The sequence below is a fragment of the Podarcis melisellensis genome (assembly GCF_964234715.1).
Source record: "Podarcis melisellensis genome assembly, chromosome: 14".
NCBI classification, from domain to species: Eukaryota; Metazoa; Chordata; class Lepidosauria; order Squamata; family Lacertidae; genus Podarcis; species Podarcis melisellensis.
This window is the reverse complement of record NC_138546.1, coordinates 31831978-31852082: the sequence shown is the minus strand read 5'-3', so window position 1 is coordinate 31852082 and position 20105 is coordinate 31831978. Positions and strand designations below refer to the sequence as shown.

The following is a 20105-nucleotide window of genomic DNA, read 5'->3' as shown; positions in this document are numbered from 1 at the left end:
TAAAAAAACCAATTATTCCTATTACTCTCTTCAAGCAAGCAGGCAGTTCTGCTTTTCCTTCCACGCCCAATACAGTCATTTCCTGCAGCCCTTCTTACAAGGGACTGTCAGTCTTTCAGAGAACATTTCATATCCTTTAATGGCACTGTCAGACATAAGCCTCTCTCAACAGTGCCGAGCCTCACTCAGGCAGGCAGACTGATGTGAAGCACTCTGCCTGCCAGAAAACAGAGCCATTTTCTAGATAAGGCATCAAAATAGGAAGGAGAAGATTGTGGGCAAGAGATAAGCAATACTCTCAACCTAAGAAGCGTTTTCTTTCTGTCTCTCTCTGGAGAGAGAGAGAGAGAGAGAGAGAGAGAGAGAGAGAGAGAGAGAGAGAGAGATATTATTGTGCATGACACTGTCTATGCTTAAGTCAGGAAGATTACTTCTCCCACAACATCCAGAAATATATTTGTTCTTCAAAATCTTAGAAACTGCCTTACTCAATGCAAACCTTGGTAACCCAAGAATATCAAATTATAAACCCAAGTGAAAGGGCAGTTAAAAGCGCAGGATTTTTTAGCATAAGGTCAGGAGCCAGAGGCAGATAATGATTACAAGATGATGTAATAGTCAGGCAGCTTTCCCAAATGTAGCCAGGGTAACCCTTTGTATGCCAGCTTCCTCTTCTCAGCACAATGCATGTGTGTGCACACATTAGAGACAGTAATTTGCACCTTTTAAAAACATGTGAAAAAGAGAAAAAGAGACTGTACTGGTTACCCCTGGGAAAGCATTTGAGAAGAGGAACTGTTGTTTTGAATAAAAAAAAATTCATCCACTGCTAGATTTTTTGAGAAGCAATTTCTGCAAGTTATTAAAAGTACTTTCATAGATAGAGCAGATCTAATGGATTGTGTGGCATGAATGAAAGCTTTGATGACTTTCCCCCTTTTTCTTTCTTAAAGGAAATGTTAATCAGGTTAAACCAAAGAATAATAATTACTGCCAATATGATTATCTGAGGGGAAAATGCTGTTTTGTGCGGTAATGTAAAACCAAATACTAGTAAGGATGCCAACTATTCTATCACCTTCACATTTTTAATATGGTATTCCTAGCTGTATGCCCTCTAGTCCAACATTCTTTAATTCTATCATTGTGCTCTATGTTCCACAATACAAACTGCACCACAATACAAATTACACAATAAAGACAGATGCCTGGAAAGTACTGCCTGCCTTCAGTGTTCATCTAAAAGTGATGTTAACATCCACAATTCTTTTTTTTTTTTTACATATGACAATAAAAAACCTGGAAGCATGTATGTGGTTTAGAAAATCAAAGCTTGGACACATTGTGAGAGTACAGAAAAGAAAGAGCGTTTAAATTTGTGACACTCCCCATACTTCAGGCTTTTTATTATTTAATTAACTTATACAATGGTACCTTGGGTTACAAACAGTTCAGGTTACAGACTCTGCTAACCTGGAAGTAGTACCTCAGGTTAAGAACTTTACCTCAGGATGAGAACAGAAATTGTGTGGTAGCAGGAGGCCCCATAAGCTAAAATGGTACCTCAGGTTAAGAACGGACCTCCGGAACGAATTAAGTTCATAACCAGAGTACCACTGTACTCTGCCCCTGAGGTTGTTTATACTTAAGACAATACAGGCCAGGTTCACACTTCACACTGAGTTATATTATCCTTGCATAATGGTTGGGGCTGTTCCATGCTGAGATAAGCCATTCCTTGACTCTGTGAGTCATCTGAACCCAGCCTTGTGACTTAGTTCTCTCAGAACAAGCCACAAACAGCAAACCAGGAACAACCCTTGGTTACAGACCATGGTCAGTCTGAAGAGAGCTAAATGGCAAGCCCAGGTTCGGAAAATATGCTAAGCCAAATAATGGCTTAGGTCAGTGCAGCACAGCAGTGAGATGACAAGGGAGGAGCAAAGCAGACACAACCTTCGGAACAGTAGCAACAAAATGACCCCATCTCCACCCTAAATCACAATGCTGAAATTAAAAAATCCCAGAGAAGATATTTGTGTGCAGGGACTGTGCATTCAAAACAAATTCTTAGTCTCAGAATTCTTTAATGCTGGGTGTATGTCTTTTGTACCAAGCTCTGGTTGATGTTTCTCAGGACCCTAGTAAAAAAAACCAAGTAAATCCTGTAAGATCAAAGTTTGTCAACTTTAGAAGACAGACACAAGCATAGCCTCACAGTCTTGGGTTTTAGGGATTAGATATAGAACCCGGTAAAAAGACATCAGCTACAACAATTGTTTTGAGTCTTACGTTAAAATTTTGCTTACTGGTTTTTTTGTTTTTATTCTTAATGTTAATATTTTGGTTATTTGCTTTATATGTTTTGTAATGCCATCTTTGGTTCTATACTTTTCAAGAACCAATTTCTAAAGCTTAATGCATCCCTTCACAAACTCATTATCTGATTAAAAGAGGTGTCAAGAAGGGTTGCGTATTGGTACCTTTCGTATTTATCATCAATTTCATCCCTGAGATGGCATCCCCTTCCTCCTTCTCTCCCTCTCTTGGAAATCGCAAAGTGTCCATTTTGCTTTACACTGATGACCTAGTCCTGCTCTCTTTGAACAAATTTGGCCAACTGTGCAAAAAAGAACACCTAAAAGTTAATTATGCCAAAACTAAGGTTGCTGTATTCGGTAAGAGGGTTACCAAGCCTAAGTGGACATTGGATGGTCACACCCTCGAGCAAGCACATTGATTTAAATACCTAGGATTACTTATTGATGAAAAGCTTCCACGGAAACACAATCTAGATGCAATCAAGCTAGTATCTGCCTGCTCTACTAGACAGCTATACAGGTTCTTCCATTCAAGGGGGGTGGCAGTTAATCAATCCAGCCATTAAGGTCTACGTATCATTATCATATAGCTTTGATATTTAATAACGATTGTGAGGCCCACTAGCCAGTGTTCCTCCAGGAAGGTATTCTCAGAGCATTTTAACAGCTTGATTCCTTTTCTAGTCTAACCTTCCGGTGTGTTAACTTTATTTTACTGCAACACCAATATTATTTACATACCAACCATGTGAAACGCTGAGCTACTTCTCTATCAAATTAGGACACATTTGCCTTTCAAATGTGGCAGCTGTCTATCTACCTCCCACCCCACCTCACCCTCTCAATAAATTATAATTTTTCTATAACATCTGGTGATACTAAGCAATCAACCATGGGAAAAGGCTTTCACTGGCTGCCAATTCATCGGAGGCCACTTCAAAGTGCTTTTAACACAATACAGCCTAGGTCCCGATTATCTCAGCAAATGCCTCCTTCTACATAAGCCTACTCTCTCAGCAACTGAGATCTGCAAGGCTTTAATTCAAATTACAACTCTTTTGGAGACTGCTTTGCTTCTCGAGGAGACTTTTGGTTGTGGCCCAGTGCTTTGGAATGCCCTCCCCGAAGAAGTTCAGATGGCCTTCTCCCTGATGCATTTCTGCATTCATTTTTATTAAAACAACACCTAAATCAACTAACCTTATACTCAAAGGAGTAACAGATACACAACTGAATATGCAATATCAACTCATTTAGAGTAGACAAATATTATGGCACAAGTTTTGGGGAACTATCATGCAATTCATCAGCTGCATGAAGTGTTACCCTCAGCAGGTGTGAATGCAGCTGGGGTGGGTACAATTTTGCTGGACAACTTTTAGCATTTCCTTGCCATTTAACTCCAAATGGAATTTAAAATGGAAGATTAGTTTGGACATTTGAGAAGAATTGGCTTGGTTTCCCCCCAGTGTTTATAACTATTTAAATGTGGAGGGTTTAAAATTAGGATGGCTAACACATAGTCCTCTAGATGTTACTGAACCACAGCTCCTATCAGCCCCAAACAGCATGACCAAGTATGATGAGTTTTGTATTTCAGCAACATCTAGAGCAGTGGTTCCCAATTAGGGGTCCAGGGACCCCTGGAAGTCCGCAGAACACATGCAAGGGGCCCTTGCCTCCCCCTCCCAGCTAATCTTTTTGTCATTTTTGCATAGTAATATCTCAAATGTTATGGTCTGTTTTAGCACTGTGTGATTTTTCAATATATTGGCCAAATTCTGTTTTGAAATCACACCACGATAACTATTTTTACCTGGCAATACACAACAATATATCACTCCTCGCATGAGTGAGAGCAGGGCAGCCGATGTCAAGGCACTGCCAATATTGCACAATGATCTCAGCCGATATTGCTGCTTATCTGAGCTGCCTTCCTTCACTCTGAGGGAAAACAGGGCAGCCAATTGTGAGGCGCTACCTCCCTCTCACACTGATGGAAAACAGGGCAGCTGATTGCCCTTCAAGGCACCGTGGCATTACCTTCCTCTGGCACTGAGGCGGAGCAGCTTTTCTCAGTCACCGGGAAAGCAACAGCAGCCACAGTGGATGTGGGCCTTCACTGGCTACTCCACTGATGGCGGTTTCATGCTCCCTATACCCATCCCCTCCCACTCAAAGCATGCAGTAGAGGTGACTCCGCTTCCTCTCCCCCCCCCATCTGATCTTCATGGCTAATTCTTCTCCCCATCCTCACATCTGATCTGCATGCACCCCATCCACCTGATCTCCAAATTTCAGATACTGTGATATGTCAGAATATCACAATGTTTAGCTGCTGATATATCATGATGTTGAAAACCAGATATTCCTCAACTCTAGTCTGTTTTTTAGTATACCTAAAATCCTCTGCGTACTAGAGGCTACACCACATTTTGTTCAAAAAATTGCCTTTCTGATGTAACTACAATAGAGTTATCAAACTTTTCAAAAGTAGGGGATCCGCGGCTTGGCTTTTGGAAAATAGGCCATCCTCAGTAATTAGCTAATTGGGAACCGAAGACCAAGGTTAGATCTAAACTGATATTGCCCTGGGGCCAAGAGTGCCTGTGCTTGGCGATGTGCCACTGCCCCTGCCTCTGCCCCCACCCAAATACCACCCAAATATGCAACATTTGAGTTTTGTAAAGCAAAACTGCATCAGGTGCCCTGTCTCATATTAGATTATTATCTGTCACACAGAGCAGGTGCCCCTTAACAGTCTCGCAGGCAGACTAAAACCCTGGTTCTGTCTCAGTGCCTCAGAGGGAGTTCATTATCACATTAATTTCTAGCATGAATTATAGAAAGCCAATTGTTAGAACACATTGCCTTCAGACAATTTAACTTTGGATATAAGCACCAAACATCTGATAAGGAATATGGCTCAGTGTAAAAACTCAAAGCTCCTTAATTGTTGGGACAATATGAATTCATAAATTAAAACAAGAGCTAAATGAACAGTTCTTTGAAACATGAAGATTTTAACTTCTGGCTTCAATACAATCTTAACTGTCTCTCTTCTTGCTTTAAGCGTCCACAAAACTGTACCCTCTGGGTGGAGGAGGAGAGAGATACAATTTGATGCATGACTGGTTTTTTTCAGCCTTAATTACAGATATTAGTATTTGTTCAGCCTTGAGTCAACCTAAGAATGACTATTTTCCACAGGAGATTAACATTTCAATACTTCTAAGGGAGGTGCCCATCACACTCAGATCTTTAACTGACTATACTACAGTATTCTTTAGATGTTACAGGAGTGATGTTAAACCATTTTTCTGCTGTTTAATTCACACAGTAATGTTTAAGAGTTTAGGAGAAAGAGGCAAAGTTCAGTAACAGAGTACCTCATTTGCACACAAAATGTCCCAGGATAAATCCCCAGCACCTCCAGGTAGACCTGGAACAGAACCCTTTCTAAAACCCTGGATAGCTGCTGCCAATCAGCTAGAGGGACCAATGGTCTGACTCAGTATAAGGCAGCTTCCTATGTTCCAATATTGTTCCTGTGTAAGAAGACCCTGTGTAACGGACAACTGCACTCAACTTCACCACTCAACTATCAACCCCTGAATTCTGCTTTGGTGACAAATGTGTGATAAGGACCTATGTGATTGGAATCATCATTGGTCAATGTGTTTTCAAATATTGCAGCAGAGTAGCAGGATGAATCCTTGGAAGAGCAGCTGCAATGTTGCCACTGAAACATCTAAAGATCATCAAGGAGAAGAGAGAAAATAGGGAATTGCAAAAGAAGAATTAAGATCTAGTTTGAAATATTACCACTTGCTAAAAGAAGTTATCTGGAGATTTAGGGTGCAATTTTCATCAGTATGAAGATAACACACAGCTCTAGCTCTTGTTTTGACATACTCATCCCAGGGAGGCTGTGAAACCCTTGAACTGGTGTCTGGATTCAGTTTTGGGATGAATGAAACCATTCAAGCTAAAGTTTAATCAAGACAACGCAGAAAGACTGTGGAAACCAACCAAAGTGTATGGACGTTTGGAACCAGACTAGGGTGGGGTTACATCCCTCCCCTGATGTAACTTCCTCAGAGTTTGGGGGTTCTCCTGCACTTTGTGTTGTCTGTGGAAATCCAGTGGTGGCTAGGGTGCCTTTTACAATATGTGTTCAGGATGATGCGGCATATGTGATTTTACCTAGATAGGGTTTACCTAAACTATGCTACACATGCACTAATGACATCCAGACTTGAATACGTGTCTACCTTTGAAGACTATGTAGAATGTTCAACTGGTGTAAGCTACTTTCATGATATTGGATTTTCAATTCCATGTTGTCATTTTATGCTGTGGAGTTGCCCAGAGGACTACTTATTAGCAACCTTATAAGATTATAGCATGTCAGTAAATAAACTAAACAAACATGTGCCCATCTATATGTTGATGGGGGAGTTGGGCAACCCTTTGCACTGGTTGCCCATGGATTTCTAGGCCAATTTAGTAATGATCTTTAAAGTTGCCACTGATTTGGGGTTACATTACCTTAGAAGGACCTGCCTTCACCTGTATGAACTTGCCCATCCTCTAAGATCAGCTTCAGAGAGTCTATAATAGGTCTGCCATTTATATCAATTCAGTTAGTGTGCACAAGAGAAAGGCGCTTCTCATGGTGGTCCTACATTTATGGAATTCTATTCCAACAAATGGGCATATGGTACCATCAGTACATGCTTTTAAAGACCCATTTACTCCCTGACAATGCTGGATGAAAAAATGAAATATTTCAGCTGTTTTAAATGTTTAATGCTGACTGTTATTGTTGAAATGTTTACTACATTTTTGGATTATTATATACATACTTGTGGTTTTGGGTAAGTTGCCATGCAATAGCTTTGTCCTAAAAGGTGACCTAAACATATTTAGATAAATAAAGTAATGTAACAAATGCCTGTGGTTTGTTATTAATTCGTATTCCAGTTTAAGTTCCTCTTTCAGAATGCATCTGCTAGACTTCAGTTTGTATTTTCAGGATGGCGGAGGTTAATTCCCACCTGCCACAGTGTGTCACTGGAGTAACTGACAAGTCACAGCATCCTGACAAAATACTGGACGCTGACCATTCAGTAATACAGTGAAACTTGAATGCCCTAGCTAAAAGCTACAGTGACATATTTAAATTTATTACCAAGTTGGCGGGGGGGGGGGGCAGATCCAGGAAGTGGCAGAGTTTCACTTCTGATGGGCTTAAAATGCTGCTAGATTTACTGCCCTAGTTTGGATGTAACACACTCAGCTTGCTAAGCAATAGTTTAGGAAGCTCTGTGGAAGCATCTGTCCTTCACACTCCCCAGTCCTCTTCTCTCTTCGTTGACATGCTGATCCTCTACATGCCAAACAAGGAAGTGTGGTTTAATGTCAGTTTACTAACCAGGATTTTAAACCATGGTTTGAATGCAAAAAGAAAGCATCACTTCAGCTAACCAGGATCAGCATGTGTCAAAGGGAGGAAGGGGAGTGGAGAGCTAAGCATTCCTTGCTTACAAAATTGCATCCAAAAGGAGCCCCTATCATCTGCATTACAGAGTTGCTGTAATGGTAGCTAATAGTTCATGCTTAATCTTTCCTTTTTCAAGGCTACTATGGAAGTTTGGAAGTCTTGGAGTGATTGTTTGGCACCAGCATTCTCTCCCCGACTCCCCCCACTGGATCACCCTTAATTTAGGCACAAATATAAATATACTCAATTTAAAGAATGGAAATCTAAGCATTTGTATAGAATTAGAGATGTTGTGGTGAAGGGCCACCTCATCAAAGAACATTTTGAGGGAGAAGTTACAAGGTGTTAAAGCCTTGTGGCTCAAATTTAAGCAGATGTGGTCCTTTGGGAAGGAGGGAACTTATGAGAAAGGGTGGCATGCTATGGTCCTGGACACTGTTTGAAGGTTTATGCATCAGGTTGAGCCAGCAACTGAGACTGTTTGCCTCAGCAATCTATATACTGCTCATTAAGTAATCAGTGGGCGACAAAACAGGCCTCCAGGGAAGGAGATATAGATGTGCACTTAAGATGTGGATTGGGAAAGGATATGCAAAGAATATGCCAGAATCCAAGATGCATCCATAAAGGTGCTCCTTCAATGGCACTGTACACCATCCAAGTTTTTTGTACACCAACCAAAGAACTGGTTGTGCATCTTTTGACCGTGGGTATATAAAAAAGTTTCTAAATGTTGGAAGTCAGTTAATGGGCCCTCTAGAGAGCAGTAGATGAATATTGTTTGGTCCATAGCCCTCTCCAAACTTTTGAGAGTGGTACAAGGCATCATGAAACATGATTGGTTTGATGAAGTTTGGCCCCCTTTTTAAAGTTACATTAATTAACTATTAATCTTCCCTGGTCTGCACCACACTGTATGACAACATGGAGAACCTCCATACCTGGATATGAATTTACCTGTGAATTAGGTCGCTTAATGATAATTGTATTGTAACAGGAAAATCTCTTTTGCAATTGTATATTACCTTTTAAATCACATTGCATTGTATTTTTTTTGCTTAAAAACCTTTAATAAATGCATTTTCTAAAATTCTGTCATTCATAAATGCTGCATAAAAAGTAACTGAACTGCAGCCTAATTTATATCCATTTTCATGCCTAAGCTTTTACTAGAATTCAACAGTTCTGCAGAATGCCAGAGAAAAGCAAGAAGGGCTAAGGTTCTCATAGCCAGCATGCCATCTGCAACCTCAAATTCACATATATATAGTCTTTGTTATCAAAAGACTTCCAGACATTTTTGTTTTAACTTTTAACAGTGATACTGGAAAACTGGGCTCTAATAGGAAAATCAATTGATTTCACAGGAATGATTCTATGCTCTCTGACCTGAGCTAACTGATCCTTCACCATCAAATGATGTTGTGAGTGGGCACGTAATATTGACAGCAGGTGTTCATGCCATCTTCCGGTAATTTGAGAACTGGAACACAGATGCCTCTACACTGATTGAAGCAAGCAGCACCACTCTCCAGTTTGTCAACAAGTGCAAGGAAAATATCTGGAGCTCCCCTTCGAAAGTCAAGCTGACATGTAGGCCTACAGATTGATGCCACCCCCACCCCCACCCCTTTGGAGACTGTTCTTTTTCAGTACGATTTACAGAAAGTTACGCAAACTGCAGACTGGCAAAAGCAAAAAGCTCAGAGTTATTCGAGAAGCAGAGAGAGATAAAAACATGTCCATAGGCTCTATTATCCTTGTAGCTAATTCCCTTCAACAGTGCACTTAGTTCAAAATAGAAGAAACTACTAGGAAGATTCAAGTCTCATTACGACTTTGGATGCCAAAATTTAGGGTAACCACATTTTCTAAGCACTTACACCAAAAAGGACATATCTAAGAACATATTACATATAACAAGCAAAACATAAAAAGTAGCAGATATCCTTTCCCACAGCTCAGAAGAGTCGGTCCTGAAAGAAACAGTCTTTGCTTTGATTTCTTCATCCATTCCTAAGCCAATTAAGCCTCTTGCAGTATTCAAAATGCAAAACTTTGAAACTTACCCACTGGGCTTGAACCAGCTCCATTTGGCACTGACAGATCTGTTGTGGACAGCATACCACCTAATTGGGGGATACAGAGGAAGAATATTTATTTCACTCAGATAATGCAATGTACAAAAGTAAGAGTGACAGCTTGATGAAACTTGGGGTGAGGGAGGAATGCTTACTTGCACTGCCTGTACTTGGTGGTCTCTGAGGACCTCCTGGTGACACATTTCGATGCAATGAGGCTTGAGGAGGGGTCAGCATGGTAGAATCTGTCAAGGTAGAACTTGCTGCCAGTGCTGGGGATACAAGGGAACTCCCAGGATTACTGTAGGTTAAAGTATTGGGGCTGGACACAGGAACAGTGACCGACATTGAGAAGTTCTGCGGAGGTAACCCAGGCTGAAAAGAGTGGGGGGAAATCATGTGAGATTTAAAGAGCTACACTTTCCTCAAGTTTTAATCAAAATGTTAGAAAACAGCTTCTTAGTTTCTAAAAGGAGTTTTGAAACATACGTATAGAACACACACATCTTAATTATGTAATGCAAACTATTCAAATTTGTTACATACAAACCACACTTAGCACTCTCAAAATTGGTTAGAGATACCGATAATTACCTAGAGCTACAGATAATTACTCCAAGTTGATCACATGGAGATATGTTTTACAAAATATCATATGTAGAAAATGAAAGATGTTCTGGGCATCTGCCCGTAACTTTCTAGCAAACTTTTAAGAAGCATTTTGATTATTGCAGAAAATGAAAATTATCCCTTTGCAATCAGAAACAGTATTTGAGAGCACTTAAGCATGCAATGAGAGAGGGAGGAAAGGATGTTACTGAAAAATACAGCATACTATTTCAACTTTAAAAGTTCCAAGGCAAACCTGATTCTTCACATTATGTATTACTATAGAACAATGCTGAAAGTTCTAAAAAAGCTAGAGAGTTGTGCTATTATATTTGTATTCATTTGTAAAACTATTTCAAGTTAAAAAATGAATAAATTAATGCATAATTCTTTGCAATTTAGCTTAAGATTGGATTTGAAGGAATGCAATTTATGTTTTTTTTTAAAAAAAGCACTTTGATGAAGTACATGTAAGCATTACATCTTATGTTAAATCCTGTTTCTTTGAAAGAAGAAGAAGAGTTTGGATTTGATATCCCGTTTTATCACTACCCGAAGGAGTCTCAAAGCGGCTAACATTCTCCTTTCCCTTCCTCCCCCATAACAAACACTCTGTGAGGTGAGTGGGGCTGAGAGACTTCAGAGAAGTGTGACTGGCCCAAGGTCACCCAGCAGCTGCATGTGGAGGAGCGGAGACGCAAACCCAGTTCACCAGATTACGAGACTACCGCTCTTAACCACTACACCACACTGGCTCTCTTTTTGAGAAATCCTTCCTCAAAAACCCATCTGAGAATTGTTTGGTCTCTAGTCCCCAGAATCTATTCAACTATACCTAAAAACATGTAACAGAAATGACTGCATATTCTTCCACAATTCACTACCACCCCCACTACCTTTTGCTATGGCCCTTATATCAATTTCTAGATTGTAAGGCTGTCATGACAGGGACCTCTCATTTTCAAATGCCATATACTTGGATGATGCTATATAAAATAAGAACCAACAAAAACAGCTTCCTTATAGTTTGACTGGTAAATAATTTACCATACTATGGCTATGTTATTTTCTATTGTTATATGAGCAACACATCATCACTACAAGGTAGAATTTTGCCTTAAATAGCACACTGAAAAATTCCTTTAGCAATTCATTTAAGAGAGTAATAAATCACAGGATTTTATTTTAAAAAACCTTCTTTTGGTGTGTACAGAATGCTAGTCTTGGAATGAACAAAATGAAAGAATATTAGGACATATTTAGCAATAGAAACTAACAAGGTTTTGAAAAAAATGCCATAGCTTCTGCCAACAAAATTGGGAAATTATAGTTGTGCAATCATGTTTATTTTCATTTATGTAGAATGCTTATATCCTGCTTTATAGTCTTAAACACTCTCAAAGTGACTTACAAAGGTTTCTCAAAAGAAAATCACACTCAGATATGGCTTCCCTTATAGACTAAGGACAATAATTATCTGACCAATTACTCAATGGCATATGCTGATAATCCTCTCTCTCTCAATGATTTTCTTAGTGAGGGACAAAAACAACTGATCACAATATACAGACTGCCTTAACTTCTTAAGAGTTACAGGTTTTCCTTCAAAGGCATCTGAGTTCTATACCAAGGAATACCCAGTTCTGAAAATATTTTAATATAAAAATACTGCAGCATATTTTTCACAGATCTAGGATGATACATGGCAAAATAACAGAAAACAACTACTGTGGTACCTTGGTTGTCAAATTTAATCCATTCCGGGAGCCCATTGGACTCCCAGAACCGTTCAAAAACCAAGGCACAGGATCTGATTGGCTGCAGGAACTTCCTGCACTCAATCGGAAGCCGCGGAAGCTGCATCAGACATTCGGCTTCCAAAAAACATTCGCAAACTGGAACACTCACTTCCGGGTTTTTCAGGAGCCAAGCTGTTGGAGAGCCAAGGTCCCACTGTAGTTTATTGAGAAAAGACTGAAGAAAGACAGGAGCCTGTACAGGAGCCTGTACAGAATGGATTTCTCTAGGCCTGAAAGGTTTGTACTAGGCCTTGTTTGATTTCAGCTAACAAAGTAGACACTGTAAGCATTTTTGTGACCAGAAATTTAATGAAAACAGTGCTTCTTAGGAAGTGGACTGTGTAAGAGGCTTTTCCTGCTGTCTTCTAACTCACATATAGCATACAAAGTGCCTTTCGCAGAGTTCATACAAAAATCCCAAGATTTCTGTCTCAGATTCATGCATCTTGCATGAACATTTCTGCTTTATAAGCTCATACAACAATGTCATCTTTAATGTAGCTTTCAAAGTTAAGGAGATGTTGCAAAATGTTCTCATGCATATAATAAAGTCACAAGCCATACCACAGTACTCACTGCGATTTTATGATTCCGCATCATATTATCAAACTCTTCATTAATTTTTTTATATTTTTCTTCTGTATGTGGCGTGAGCACATATGAAGTGTCAGGGTCCGGGCTGTCGCACCCTCTGTTTTCCTTCTTGTTCAGAGCCTAAATAATGAAGTTAATAAAAAGAATCAACAAATAAAAAGTAGGAGCTAAGAAAAGTACTTACAGGGCCTCGCTTGAAAATAAAATCACTATCTTCATTTAGTTTGCTGAATCTGTCCTCCGATAGTGGACTGTGCTCAAAGTAATCGTCAGCATCAGGGCTCTCACAACCATTAAGGCCTTTCTTTCTTAAAGTCTGAAATACAATTGGAAAATTCACACAGACAATACTAAACTTGCCATAATTTTTTAATCGCAAATTTGCATTAAGAAGGTACACACTGTTTTACAACCAGAGCCACTGAAATAAGTGTATCCATATACACTGATACTTTAGTATTGTTAAACACATGCAGTTCTATCCCAACGTCAATGGGCCTACTCTATATAGGACTAGCACTGGATACAATACCTACAATTCTCTCTTCCCCTGCCCTTTATAATTGCTACAGTGATTTTCAAACTTTTCTAAGAGATAGGGGGTTTCTGTCAGAAACTGTAATAGCTCATTGACCACTATCTATTTTCTCTGGCAATTAAAAATAGCCACAAAAGAATTTGTGAGAACAGTTTGTAGGCACCAGCCCTGTGTGAACTGAGAGCATATCCTAGAACAATGATGTACAGAAGATAGGGAATGATCTACCTTGCAAGGCAGTCTAATGATCATTTAACAAGTAAAGTCATAACTAATCCAGGTTAAGAGCTCCTGTGGCTCACACTGCACAGTAAACAGGGTTCTGCATTATTTTTTCTCTTCACTTTTTAAAAGCCAAAACTGCCCTGAGATCTGGAATGAAGGATGCATAAGCAAGCAGAGGCAGCTTAATCCTTTCCCCCCTCTGGCACTGTTTGAGCTCAGAAATCACTCTCCACAAGCTGTTAAGAGTGTTCTCTTTGTGAATTTTTGAGCCGGCATAGAAAGGGTTGAGCAGCTTTTTTCTGTCTTCCATCTTCCACTCCAACATTCTATAATGTGCAACTTATTTTGTAAATTTAAGCATGTTTTGTAAACCAGATATTCTAGTTGAAAATAAAAATTTCCTGCAAGGTGAAGGCATTCCTTGGAAGACAAACTAACATATGTAAGGTTCCCTGGGCTTTGGAACTTTGAAAACTACTATTCTAAGCAGTGTTTAAAATCCAACTAACAGTAAAACTGTAGGTGTTGGTTTTTTTAAAAAAAAATCACTAATGGAAAAGTATGTTCTGAACCCAAGTCACTCTCTCATAATATTCTATGAGTATGTCATGGTTAGTTTACAAACTAGAAATCCAATCAGTTGATAAATAATAAGCACCCATGGTACCCAGAAAGGAGGAGGAGATTTTGCTGTGAGAAATACTGGGAGAGAAGCTTTAGTCAATACTATTTGAACTTCATAAACACCACTGGAGAAGTTGAATTCTAATGGTCTTCAAGCAAACCTACACAGACCTGAAGCCGTTATTATCTTGTAATTTCTTAGCAACCACTGCTAGTAACAGCTTGTCTTAATGTAAGACAACGATAAGACCAAAGAAGGACTATCTAGCCCAGCATATTCTATTGACAGCGGCCAACCAGTTGTCAGACATAAGTGCAAAAGTACTCCTGACCACCTGAGATTCCAAGCAACTGTTATACAGAAGCATACTGCCTTCAACAGTGAATGTAGAATATAACCATCATGGCTAGTGGTCATTAATAGTCTTATCTTCCATGAATACAGTATGTCTAATCACATTTTAAAAGCATCCAAGTTAATACCATCACTGCATCCTGTAGAAGCAAATACCATAAGCCAGGCATGCCCAAAGTCCATTTCAGGGGCGTAATCTGGCCCCTGTGGCAGTTCATTTCCTGGGGTAAAAACCTAAACAACTCCAACCCTAAAAAAAAGTTCAACAACTTTGGGGTAAAATCCTAAAAAAAGTAAAAAGGTCAACAATATTAATCCTAAAAAAAAGGTCAACAACCTTGGTTGGCCATCTGGTAGGCCCCTATGGCGCTTCACTTCATCAAAAAAAGTTTGGACACCACTGCCATAAACTATATGCTGTACGGTATGGCTTGGCTAGTAGCTAATGAGGCCTTTTGGCATTTAACTCTCACATTCCTCCTTTCTGCAAAGCCAGGGTGGGTTTTCCATCCTGCTTCTACAACCCTTTCTCATCCTTTCCCGACACCTCTTTTCTCCCTGTCCTCTCCTGTGTCACCCCATCCTACCCCATTCCACCCTCTTGACTGATATCAGAAGAGAGGGAAAGGGAGGGGGAGGAGGGGACAGCTTTGCCTTTCCCTCTTTCCTCCCTCCAGCTACTTTAGCGAGGCGACCAGAGAACTATATGGGTACGGGTTGATTCGGTCAGGAACGTCCCTTCCCCAATTTTGGTAGATTGGTTTCCCCACATTACTTCCCCATTCCAGCACTGGAATGAATTATAGGGTACTGTGTGTGTGGCTGCCTCCATGGATGTGGGGGGTGTCACTGCCCTCCTTTATGGATCTCTCCCAGGAGCCACCACCCAACATCTTGGTAAGAAGGTCTGCTGCAGGCAGACAGGCTCCTCTCAGGCTGCCCTGGCTCCTTCATTCCCCTCTCACTGACTTGTACACATGCTGTTTCCTCATGCAGTAAAAGAGGAGTAAGAGCTGGCTGCAAATGTGTACAAGAGTGCTGCTGTGACAAGGGCCTTACGCAAATACAGATATAGGAAGTTTTGGCTACATTTCTTTCCTAGCATCTCCAAAGTACACTTAGCATTTCACATAACACAATAAAATTGTGTAAAGCTCTCAAGCCATCAGTTAGATATCATTCCTTCTCAGGTTACTTGGCATGGTGTTGCAAGTCCCACAGACAGTGCCTGGAACTCCCACTAAATCAGCATTCTCAGGAAAACAGGTGTAGCTTTCGGCAACACCTGTCACAACACTTAGCAGCACAGCCTAACCAATCAGGTGGATATGTATATGGACTTAACCATACATGGCCCTGCTGTCCAGCACTTTGAAAGCTGCTAACCCTCCCAAACCTTCAACAAGGCTAAGCCTGCCAGTCTTCTACACTGATATCAGCAGGGAAAATGCTAACACTACAGTCTGGATTACAGTTAACCTTTACAAATTATTGAATACTATAAATAGATTTAGAAAGTTTGTGGCATTCATACCAGAATACACACATTTTGCCCAACATGTCTCAACACTTTATACCTGAATAGCCAGAAAAAAAGAAATGTAGATTAAAAAAACACTATCTTAAATTAGGAAAAAAAGTACAAGCCAGAAGCTGCTGACCATTTCCAAGAAACACAACAATCTTATTTTGTGTGTGATGCATGTATTATATTTTAATCTAGAAGCATTATGGAGTGTTCAGTCTGTGTATTAAAGGAAAAATCTAGAATCAATTCATCCCACACTCTGAAGCATATCCTTTTAAACTCAGAACAAAAGAACATATGCACTCTTCGTAATTGTTATTTTTATCGTGTTAAGAATGGAATTAACCCTGTTTTAACTCAGGAGGAAGGGAAAGATTTCACAATCTCCCACTTCAGATTCTGGAAACCCTCACTCTAAACCAAGTTCTTGTCACTCTTGGGCCACTTAAAGTTATAGTCTCCCATTTCTGATGAAACAAGTCAAAGCCAAGGCATTTGGTCTCCTAATTGCATACACAGAAACATCCCTTTGCAGGCCCAACTCTGATAAGAGTACCACTTACTTTATCATTATCAAGTACCATAAGAGTAAACTGTTACTTTTTGTGTCAAGGGAGGCACAAGTGGAATGCTCTAATCTAACTGAGCAGAATCAGTGGGCTGTTTTCTAACGGGCAACTATGTCAGGGATAACCCACCATGGCTCAAAAAGTGAGAAAGACCCAAATGTTGGGAATGCACCTATGTGCGGTGCGAAAGAAAAGATTCCAAAATCCCATTGTAATTACACTTTGCATCATATCCTCTATTTGGTACTTCATATATTTTGAGTTTTGTACTGTTTAAAAAGGCTTTTCTAAACAAAATGCAAGGTCAGCTGCTGTGACAGAGAGCCTTCTTTGTGGAGACTCTCTTCTTTCTCCACAGTGAGGGACCAACAGATTTTGTCAGCCAGTAACATCTGTGGTTTTCAGAACTCAGCCTCTCTCACAATTCGGGGCAGGGAAGAGATCTCATGGCTGATACAACACTGTGTTCAGAAGCACTTGGAAGCAGAAGCAAGATCCTGTAGGTGTCAAGGTGCTTCTGAAGCTCAGTGTGATATTGGCAAGAACTCATGCATTCACCTTCTGAAAGCAGTGAGAAATCTAGTTTCCAAGTGTCCCCCAAAGACCAGTTCAAGGTCAGGTATGCACCATTCTCTCAAAAACAACATTTACAGGGTGGTAGCAGGATGACACTGTCAAGAAGCAGGTTACTATTATGATATTCATAGAAGCACTAGATCGAAACAGTACATACACTGATTTTGGGGCTGATAGGAACTGGAATCTAGTAACATCTGTGAGGACCACAGGTTCCCCATCCCTGGTGTAAATCCTGTTTGTCCAAAAAGCTGCACCTGAGCACAGTCAAGGGATTACAGGTAAACATTAGCCTTCAAGTTGCTCTCACTGTGGCCATACTAGTGAGGTCTCAACCATGGCAGCCGAAACGCAGCAACCTCTGCAGACTTTCAGAGCACAGAGTGCTTGCTCCTTTCCTACACTGCGTCAAGTAAATAAATCAAGGAGCCTCACCTGCTTAGTTCTTTCAAAATGTATGTTCGTGCTCTCTGTGAAAGCCTTTATAGTAGAGAAGGGAGGTGGATTCTTTGAATATTCATAACAAGGAATATTCACAACAACTAACAGCAACTCTTGCTGTCTCCTTTATTGCCTCTGTGCAATTCAACAAATGTGACTTTTCCAAATATTGATAAAGTGAAGAAACTCTGCTATACCACACTTTCCATTCCTGCTTCTTTCAATAGCCTGTTGCTACTTATAATTCCTCCCCCTCCCACCAACATGGCCACCTGCAGTTTTTGACCCCCCTAATAGAAATGCAACCTTAAAGAAGACTGTCTGTCCAAAGAATATACATATAAGGGCACAAGAAGTTTTATCATAAGCTGTGAAGAAAGAGCAACAGGCTCCCTCAAGAGATGGCTCCACAACAGGAGAAACTTGTCAAGTAACCCTGTGAGAAACTGCTTCGCAAAAACATGGGAGAATGCCTATTAAAACATCCAGCAGAACATGATGTGCAGATATGGCCCTAAAGTAGGTTTAAAGAAGAGTTCACCATTGGCAATAAAAAATGAAAAAATCAAAGATGAAATCTGCAAATTTTACTAAGGGACAATATCAACACTTACTAGAAGAATTTCTTCTAGTAAAGCAGTGCATCTCTTGGACTTCATCAAAGGAGAATGTTATGGCATCCCCATCTGACATGCTTTCATAAATAAGTATGGGAGATACTGAAAAGGGGTTACTTTCAATTCTGTGAAAGGAAGACAGGAAATCATGGAATACTACCACTCACCCATGCAACACCGCCTTCAGTGGGGAGATATTGCCATGCTACATCAACAAGGATGGCCCTTAATCTGCCATGGCTCAATTTAAGGCCCTTGTAAACATCCCCAGGGGCAGAGAGACTGGCTCCTCCTTGATTCCAGAACCTGACACTTTCTTATTTTTTCAGATCGCAAAGAAATCTACATCCATTATGTCCCTAAAGGGACTCTGCAGGAACCACTCTGCAGATGCATCAATTCAAACACATATTTTTTTCTTTCAAACAAAGTGGATTATTACTGGACTAAAATTATGATCATAACCTCAAAACAGATTAGGACCTGAGATTAAAGGTCCCCTAGCATATCTTCTGTGAAGTTCCATCCCCACCTCACTTATCTATATATCAGCAGTAGCAACTGTGCGGACATGAATCATGAAGGCAAAGACTGAATGCTTACGGTCCTAGTCTCATACTCTCCAATCCAAGAGAACTGTGTTTCTGAGCCCGATTGCTTCACTCACTAACCCCCACCAACCCACCCCCTTATCAACACTCCCCTTAGACCTCACCAAACCCACCCTCCTTCCCTTAGACCTCCTGCTCATATTGCCTGCCTCAGATCAACAACACTGTTTCCGTCTCAGCAGTAGAGGGTGAGGAGGAGGAAGGCAGTAGGTGGTGGCAGAGCAGGATGGTTGTTGGGGAGTTTCCCTGTCCTGTACTGACTGCTCCTCTGCAGCTTGCAGGGACCAGCCAGCCAGCTGCCTCCAAGTTATCTGTGTGAGGCAGTCATCAGCAGAGCAGAATGGTTGCTGAGTAGCTGCCCCACCCTTTCTTGACAGTTTTTCCATGGCTCACCTAAGCACCCACCCACATCCATCTCCCTCTTCTGCTTCCCTTCTCCCTCACCCGCCAATGCTGCTGTGATGGCCCAACAGCTCTCAGAAGGCTGTTGTCATGTTGTAGCTTGCAACAGCATTTGTTGGCAACCAAGCAAACTGCAGCATGATGACAGCATTACCTTATTATTATATGCATGTAAGGAAACTGCAATTCCACAAAGACCAGCTGCCTTTGGCCACCTCATCATCACAATCAGTGCCCTATTTCCATAACGGTGAATCCATGCTCAGAGCTCAGAAGAATGCAGATAGTAGGTCACACTTCAATGAAGATTAACCTTGTCATAGTTGGAGGCGGGGGGTGGGAACAGAATGGAGTAATGATAAGGAGTTAGGACTGGTCAACCTCCACTGTACTGACAAGATACAGGGGTCCAGAACTGGAGTAAATGAAAGTAAAGGTATGCCAAATGGACAAAAAGTAGCAGGTGTCATGAAGTCCGGGAGATTCTGAATGATATGACCCTCTTGTATAGGACTCTGACAACAATCCATTGCCAGTGCCTTCAAATTACTGCCCCACTCCTACAGCATATAGGTCTTGGCATGCATACTATTCAGCTAATGATAAAATATAATGCATAATATACTATATAATAAAGGTGTATAATAATTAGGTGACAGCATATGAAAAAGATGGTAGCCAGTTAGGAACATAATTATAGTAAAAATTA

The 20105-nt window shown here is 40.5% G+C and overlaps 1 protein-coding gene across 10 annotated transcripts in view; it reads right to left on the bottom strand.

The window, feature by feature from the left end:
- The window catches only part of MEF2A (myocyte enhancer factor 2A), a 91856-nt gene that overhangs the window by 22221 nt on the left and 49530 nt on the right, over positions 1–20105 (bottom strand). For 6 of the 10 annotated variants that reach the window (XM_081888621.1, XM_081888622.1, XM_081888619.1 and 3 more), the window contains 3 exons: positions 12893–13030; positions 10064–10283; positions 9897–9956 (listed from right to left, as the gene is read on the bottom strand). In XM_081888621.1, coding sequence (XP_081744747.1) covers positions 9897–9956; positions 10064–10283; positions 12893–13030 — 418 coding nt within the window. Of the gene's footprint in view, positions 1–9896; positions 9957–10063; positions 10284–12892; positions 13031–13094; positions 13227–20105 lie in introns of all 10 variants that reach the window. The other 4 variants (XM_081888624.1, XM_081888626.1, XM_081888628.1 and 1 more) reach the window with 2 other exon arrangements.